The sequence below is a fragment of the Bombus impatiens genome, unplaced genomic scaffold, assembly GCF_000188095.3.
Source record: "Bombus impatiens unplaced genomic scaffold, BIMP_2.2 scf_0162, whole genome shotgun sequence".
NCBI classification, from domain to species: Eukaryota; Metazoa; Arthropoda; class Insecta; order Hymenoptera; family Apidae; genus Bombus; species Bombus impatiens.
In genome coordinates, this window is record NT_176581.1 from 15901 (window position 1) to 24661 (window position 8761).

An 8761-nucleotide genomic window follows, 5' to 3' on the forward strand; every position below is an offset into this window, starting at 1 on the left:
TCGGTGTTTGTTTATGGGATGTGTTGTTAACTCTTTGATTTCTGTAGTGTCGTTGCTATGGTTGTTCTGTTCTTGATTGTCTAAGGGTGACGACGTGTTGACTACTTGCGCGTAGCTTCGGCTTCTAACGGTGTTGGTGTTACTGTGGTTATTGTTAATAAACAATGACCATGTAATGACATGCTGTGTATTTGGTGTTGACATAGATTCTGTGCTGTGCTGTTGCGTGTGGAAATTGTTGTGTGTCCTGTTTCGAATCGGCGGGAAAAGTTTGCTTTGTAGTTGTTTTCTGGATTTCTTGTGCTGTTACTTTGGGTATGGTGTAGTGATTGTCAGTTGGTGTAGTGGTTAGCGCATCCTCGTCCTTATGACTATTGTGGTTGCTGTTGTTGATGTTATGTGGGGTAAATGTGTTCCATAGGTGGTTGGAAAATTCTTCAGCTTGCTCTGCAAAACCCCATCCCACCTCTCAAATTGTCTCCAGAAAAAGCCTCCCTCATCCAAGAAGCAGGTATAACGATACAATGATTGCTGATACCATTCTTATTGTCTTCTTTATTTTTTTTGTGGCTTTCCATAGGGAGTAGTTGTAGTTCTCGTGTGCAGATAATGCCTCGACTTTGTGAACTTTGTGAACTCGTTGTTGTTGTGCTCTTTTATTTTGTTTTTTATTTCCTTTGCGAATTTGTTTAGGTGAAACAACAGGAAAACTAGACATTATCGACACCCAATTTTCCAAAACACACGCACAAAACGAACATATGGGCCGAGAATAACTAAATAGAATTATCATCGCCGAAACAAACAAACTCAAAAATGAAATGGAACAAGACATAACGCTAAACAAAACAGTCTGCATATTCTCAAACGAAAACACCGCAGATAACCCCAACCAACCAGAACCAGAAATAAACTATTTCACAAATTACAATCAACTAAACAAAATCTTCTCCAAACTAAACAACAAACCTCCGGCTTCGACGGCATCCCAAACATTTTACTCAAGCGCCTACCGAACAAAATAAAATGGTACTAAACAACTCTTCAACAATGCACTAAACAACTTATATTTCCCCAGAAAATGGGAAAAAGCCAAATTGATAGCTATTACAAAAAAAAATAAAGACGGCTCATCACCCGCAAACCTACGACCTAAAAGTCTCCTCCCCAACATAAGCAAAGTATTTGAAATAACCATAAACAACCCCCTAACATCCTTCTATACAAAAAATGACATAATCCCAGAAAATCAATTTGGCTTCCGGCACAAACACTCTACAATTCACGCAATAAATAAACTGACGTCGGACATCTGCTGGGCACTAAACGCAAAACAACGAGTAACCGCCTGCTTAATAGACCTCAAAAAAGCTTTCGACACAGTTTGGATCCCATGTCTTATATACAAATTGATCAAGGAAAACTTTCCTAAATACCTAATTAATATAATCTGAGACATGATCACAAGCAGAACATTCGTAATGATCGAAGGTTCACACACATCAAGCAAAAAATTCTCCATAAAAAACGGTCTGCAACAAGGTACAGTAAATTCCCCGTTACTTTTCAGTATTTATAATAGTGACTATAATAGTAAATATAATAGGCCGCAAGACCAACACAATAAAAACGGAACTACAAGAACTTTTTGAGAAAGTTAACGATTACTACCACACATGGAAACTAAAAATCATCACAAGCAAATGCGAAACCATACTGTTTAGACTCAAGTCAAGTGAAATCGGCCCAATAGAAAGAGAATACTGCAAAAAATTCAAACTAAGAGAAAAAGCAAACAAAGGGGCACTCATACCACACAAAAACTGCGTAAAATACCTAGGAGTAAACATAGACTACACATTAAACTTCAAGCAGCACACCGAAATTCAACTTTCTAAGGCCAATAAAGCATCCTGGAAAACAAAAAAACTATTCTACTTCAAACATCTCAACAGCAAAGTAAAAATACTATGCTACCAAGCACTAATCAGACAACATATCAGCCTTTCAAATGGAAAAAATTCGCATATTCGAAAGAAAATGCATCAGAGCTTGCTTGAGTACTTACAGGTCCGAACACAGCGGATTCAAAAAATACAAAATAATATACGACCTAGCCAACGTTCACCGCATAGACTGTCACATCCTAAAGCTAATAAGAAACCACTTCGCGCAAGCTGCAAAGATAAAAGAAAACAGCTTAATCTTCAGTTGCTTATTTCCAAACGACGCATATTACAAAAACACACTGACAACAGGCTACATCCCCCCTGAAGCTTTCCTATACCTAGACGAAAAAAACTGCCTCCAAGACCAAAATAATATCCCAATAATCTATCACATAAAAAGAAAAATAGGGATCAAAACTATACTCTACGAAGAAAACTTAAATGGACAGACCGCAGACACTAGGTGGAGATATAACATGGCCCTCCCTCTGAGAGACACTAAAGACAACCACTGAGAAAACACAAAAAAATATTGGTGGATACCGAATCCATAATACAATAAGAGAGAAAACCATTAAACCGACAGAACTCAATTCTGCCCCCGTATAACACAGGTGTAAACATTGTAAATATTGTACATTTTGTAAATAAAGCTATTTAACATCCCCCCTCCCCCTCCCTCTCATCCCGCCCCTCCCCAAAGTTACACAGCACCCAAAAAGTAGACTACCGAAGCGTCCTGTTTTACGACCAAGTTTTCAGGACAGAAAAAACAATAAAAAACAAAATCACATAAAAGCTCCGCTCCCTAGCGGCTGAAATCCAATGAATATATTAAAACACAAAAATGTAAATTGCCGATACATAACAGTATGGCTACGTCGTACCATCGCGTATCGATACTTTCGAGTTTTTAAAAGTGATTTAAGGGGACGACGGCTATTTATTACCAAGGACAATCGAACGACATGCACTTTGTTGGAACTAGTATACTCCTTTCCTTTCCTAAAGCTCTACGCACTTTATTATTTTATTGTTTGTGAACGGTTAGTCGGATATTCCAACGTCGCACATGGTTATGTAAGGTTTATGTAGGGGTTGGACATTCTTCTTTTTTGAAACATATACACACCAATTACTTCTTCTTTCCACCTGCTCCATCTCAAGAAAATGCGAAATTAGGAAATTCGAGTATCTACCCCTAGCAACTTGTCTAACTTTAAACATCGTTTCTATCGTTTGTCTGTAGTAAAAATAAAATAAGACTTAAAGAAACACGAAGTTGTACAAATCATTCAAAAAACCAACACACTGCACAAGGATACTTATCTGGATCCTTCACATTAAGACATAACTGGAAATAAAAAAGCCGACACTGTGGCCAAAAAAGCAATAACTAATTGAACGAACGAAACTAAAGAACCAATCCCGTACCAAGATATGGACCACTACCAAAGAAATTAAAAACGACGACATTGTATAAAATTGTCTATATTATGTCTACAATACATAACACACTCAAGAACAAAAACCGATATAATTTTATTATATTGAAACCAAAATACAGTGTTATTGTACAATATTTAAGAAGCAATTTTTCAGTGTGTAATATTCACATAGCAGAGATCTTGTTTTACAAACAAAAAAAATTACAAAAAAGAGCCATCGATTTATGATTTCATGTCGGATCTTCTAAAACTTACATGGCCGATGGAATGTACACGGCATTTTATAGACTCAGGAAAAGGAAGTTCTTCTAAGTATTGTGCATAATAAAAAACAAACGTTGAAACAGAAAGTGTGTAATAAATATTTTGTGCATAATTTGTCTCTATAATTTTGTGTTACATACCACAACTTTGGCGATAATTATTGTAACAAACAATTTCAGTTGTGATTTCAAAATTTCAAAATTTCGAGTGACTCGTGCTTGCAACAAATAACTCATTGATATTATCAAATTAAGTATAAATGAATAATTATTTTCCTGGAAATTGTTGCGTTAAAGTCAATCATACAGAAATTATAATTGTTAAGAAACAGTAATGTTTTGAAGCTACCACGATTGAAATTTCATTCCATATAACTTTTGCTTTAATATTATTGTCCTGTAATAATACCATCACAATGTTATCATTCATAATTACTGCAAGCAATAATTTTTCAATTCTTCACTAAAACATTTAATTCTTCTTGCTTACCTTTATTAATTTTCTTAATTCGAAAAGAAATGTTACAGTCTACTTATAATAACATGTAAGGGTCATAACAGCTATGATTTTAAATGAATAATAACAAGAAGCATATTTACGATACAAAATTAATTACAAGAATCTTCGTTAAACCTTCGTGAAGAAATTTAAGTTGCGCTAAGATTGTATTTTAACACTGTATAACCAAAATTATGATGGCTTATGAGAACAAAAAATTATGATTTAATACGTTACTGTAGGCTTCCGATACTAATATTTTATATGCAGTTAGATTTAACAAACATACAGTTCACGAAAGTATTTAGCATAGAATATTAAATATTTATCATAGAAGGCGTCTATTGTGTGTGTAATACAAAACAATTTAACATTTTATTAACAATGCAATAAGACACTGCACAATCATAATTATATTGATAAAATGCAGAAGGTACCTGAAGTCATGTGTATACAGAAGTTACAAAATATTTATAATATCATACATATCGCAAAAATCATAAAAGTATTTGAACAATTAATTATTTGTTAGTTATAATGAATGAAATTAGTAAAATCGCCATGAACATTAATTATATGTTTAAGGCCATTATTGCTTTATGCTAATTTTTTATTAAATGTTCGTTTGGGATAAAAGTGTTGCAATCTCTATATACATTTTCAGATTGGTTTCACATCTTACCAATATCATTACAATAATCGTATCTTAGTGTAATATAAAGAAATTTCGAAAAGTATCGTATAAAATACACAGTACATTTATAAAAATTTTTTATGTTAAGTGTTTAAATATTTCCGTGATGCTAATATCGTCGAATACTGTAGATATGTATGTATGCATAAATGATGTTACTTTTAAATCACATATAGAGGTTCAGATTAATTTAATGAAACAAACTATTACTAAAGATACATTGAAGTCTTATAAGGAAAAATAATTCAACTTATCCGTTAAATAATTTGAAGAGAATATTTAAATTATTAATATACACGAATTTGCGTAAAATACTATAACATCGACAGAATTCAACCTCTTCTATCCAAATACCTAAATGTTGCATTATACATACATACATTAATATTTAACACGTATTTACAAAATCATGAAAAAACTCTTAATATTTGTTTCATAAATTTCAGGTATAGGTCGTTTTTCGTGGTCTACGTTTAACCATAGCGACAAAGTGATTATTTTCGTATGAGTAATATGCTTTCGAATAATCGAACAATGTTTTGAAATATTTGCACGCGTGAGGATGGAGTCCTCGCTTCGACAATTTTAATTGCTCCATTGGATAACGCGCAGATATTACAATTATTTATGTAACACTAATCCGCTTCGTTTTATTGTTACGCGGTATTCCTTTTTAGCCAATCTTGAATCGTATTGTGATTGGCTTCCACCCATCGTATGTTCGCTTCAGCTTGTTCTATCGATTGTTGTATTGACCTCGTTGCACTTCCAAACTCCCCCTTGTGTTCATTAGTAAATTCCAGCAGCTAAATATCAAAAAATATATTTATTAGAATATGCTTATTTTTAAGAAATTAAATTGATGAACATAAGAATACTTCATTATTAAATCTTTCTGCAATACACAATGCAATGTAACATTCCAACAAACTAACGAGACGAAACTATTGTGAAGGAAAATGTGAAGTTTGAACGCCTTGAAGGGCCGCTTGGCCTTCGTCACTCTCAGCTGTGGAAACAGAAAGCGTCAACACTTAGGGTGCCATAAATTCAGTCCTTCCCCGTGCAGCATCGTGCGCTGGTGGGTCGCAAAAACATTTTGTGACTGCGATGCCTAGTATATTCTTTGTACAATCGTCGACGTGCACGAACGTCGAAATAAAGCTACGCGAGTTCGTGTACTAATATTTGTTAGTTTTATGAGATTTTCTATTAGTATATATAGAACACAATATTCAGCTGAACATGATAATATTTTTATGAGCTTGAAGTACTTAATTTTTATTTAAAAAAAGCCATTAAATATCAAATAAACTATTAAATAAGGTAAAAAAGAAACATTTACGACAAAATGAAATAGCAAAATAAAAGTGGGGAAGATCAGAGTAAATAATGCAATTCTTAGTTTTCGGTTTTATAGCTGTTATTCACGAATTATCTTCTTTTAGTTTAATGGTAATTCAAGGGGAAATTTTCGAATTAAGCGTTTATTTATAATTGTAAATATTACAAAACGAATTCATTAATTAAAATAAATATTATCGTAATGTATCAAACCCTTTGTATTAAATCAAGGCTGAAGGAGAACTTAATCCTAATAAATATTTGTTAGCGGTAAAGCATTTTCGTGACGATATCCCACTGCTATTTAGCGTTATCGTAATTAATGATTGGGCTCAGGACTCAATAACGATTATGGAAGGGTGTTTGAGTGAATGTCTGGAATGACGATAGCCAATGACACGAAATCTCGGAGTTATGAGCTGTTGACGATGTTTAGAGTTTTAAAAGATTTATGAAATAGTATGCCAGCAAAATGGCAAGCGAATTGACATTGCATTCCTAAGAAATAGAGACTTTGTGCAAAGGATTTCGAGTCGGGAATACAGTGATGCCTTTTGATAAGCGGACTGTGAGGAAGTGTTCGAAGGAACAAAAGTATGAGGATCATCGTGAACAATTTAAGACGCTCACCTTTGCAATCATGAGACTACTTTAGAGAACGGGATTTTAAAAGTTAAAACGGTCTCCTTCAATATTCGTCGCAGTATTTTTAATTTTCTATGTCTATTGTAGCTTCGATGGCCGAGTGCGTCATAAACGCGGCATTTCCCGCTGAGGACTTCGAGCGCATCGAGCGCACGAAAGGCAGAAAATGCCTTGCGAGCAAGAATGCTGATTGGCAATTTTTTGCATTCGGTGAAAACCAATCAACGTGCGTTTTTCGGGATCTCTGTTTCGAGTCTTGTTGGATGCTCGGACGAGTTCAACATCATAAATATCAAAGAATCAGTCTCGTGTAATCGTTTAAAACGATTAGTTCTGTCTCGTCAGTGTCTTTTAATCGTTAACGTTTTTCCCACCAGATGTGGAGTAAGAATAGATTATTCTCTCAAGTTTCAAAGAGGAGAGTCTCACACAATCTCCCTTCTATGATAATATCTTCCCCTCCGGACATGGAACAAAGAATCGTTTCAATCTCTCAGCATTTGGAAAGGACAGTTCTATCTGTATTTGCTGACTCATCATCATCTCCAAATGTTTATGTACTCGACTTCAAGCCTTCGTGGAGACAAAATCATTCCAGCAATCGTAACGATCACTTGGTAGTCTTCCCAGCTGCCTTTCCTCACTCGTCAATGCCTCCAATCATTCATAGAGTTCCATCAGTCGAAATGATCAGTTGACAGTCCAGTGCGAAATTTTCAACCGCAAACAATATCTCCAAGCACTCATGGAATGAAGTAATCGGAGAACAATCAATGAATGGCTGCGTGCGGGTTTTTCGATAGCAAGCGGCATCGACACGCATTCATGGACGAGTATATCATTAACCATTCGTAACGTTCAGCTGTACATCGCGTCACAACAGGCACTTCATATCACATAATTATCCGCTTTCATGAATCTCGTCTCAGCAGTCGGGGACAATTCAAAACCTGTTCATCGTTCGAAGAATAACCTTTGGCGTCGTTGGTTGCTGTAACTACCATGCAACCAATACTCTTCCTCGTGAATCAGTTACCCAAGATTAATTCGGCGGATAACAAGTTACAGTGCAATGACATCGATTATCGGACGCGTGAGCACATAACTCGCGCACGTAACTCGCACACGAAATATATTGATGTCAAAGCGTGACCAATGTGGCATGCAATAGCACAAATATTAATAAGTATTAAATATTAATGAAAGGCAATACATGTTATCATTTGTCTGATGGATAATTCCACTTTTTGGGTAATTATTTAGAGGTATGACCACATTTTTAAATATGTCATTAGGAGCACGATTCTGAACAACTTTACCTGACAGAGGTATGAAATGATTATATGGCTCTCCTTAAAACAAAGATTAACCCGAGAAGCGGGGACAGGAGTATATAAGGTCAGCCTCTTTTGGACTGACGGAGTCAGAGTGAGAGTTAGAGTTAGACAGTTAGTTAGTGAGTCGTTGGACGATTGAGTTATCAGGAAGTTACCCGAATCGAGTAGCACGTTGATACGAGTCCTCCCATGGACCGTGGATTCGTCCGGTGACCTGCCATGTCACTTCGAGCCCAAACCCATCGTCATAAAGTCAGATTGGAACATTAAGACTATTTCTTATTTTTATTACTTAAGGGCGGCTACTTAAGGGCGGCTATAGTAAAAGTCTGGACTAGTGTATTGGGTTTTGTCCCAACATTCCGGACGGGAAATCCCGCTGTCTTTCCTTCTACATATATATATATATGTCGGAGATGAAAGAACACCGGAGCCTTTGGAATTTTGGATAATCCCGCAACATTGTAACCTAGAGTCTACTATAGCTGTAATTGAACAATTGTAGTTATTCAATCCGATTGTAATTGTTCGAGAGTTGTGATAATGAGCTTGGGCTCGAGGCGACAGTCAGTCGCCGAACGT

General features: G+C 35.5%; 1 protein-coding gene across 1 annotated transcript in view; it reads right to left on the reverse strand.

Moving 5' to 3' along the window:
• Positions 1-4765: 4765 nt before the first annotated feature.
• The window catches only part of LOC100744964 (aminopeptidase N), a 49467-nt gene continuing 45471 nt past the window's right edge, over positions 4766-8761 (reverse strand). Inside the window, exon 15 of the mRNA XM_003487564.3 lies at positions 4766-5659. Within this exon, the coding sequence (XP_003487612.1) occupies positions 5510-5659 (150 nt within the window). The 3' untranslated portion in view covers positions 4766-5509. The remainder of the gene's footprint in view (positions 5660-8761) is intronic.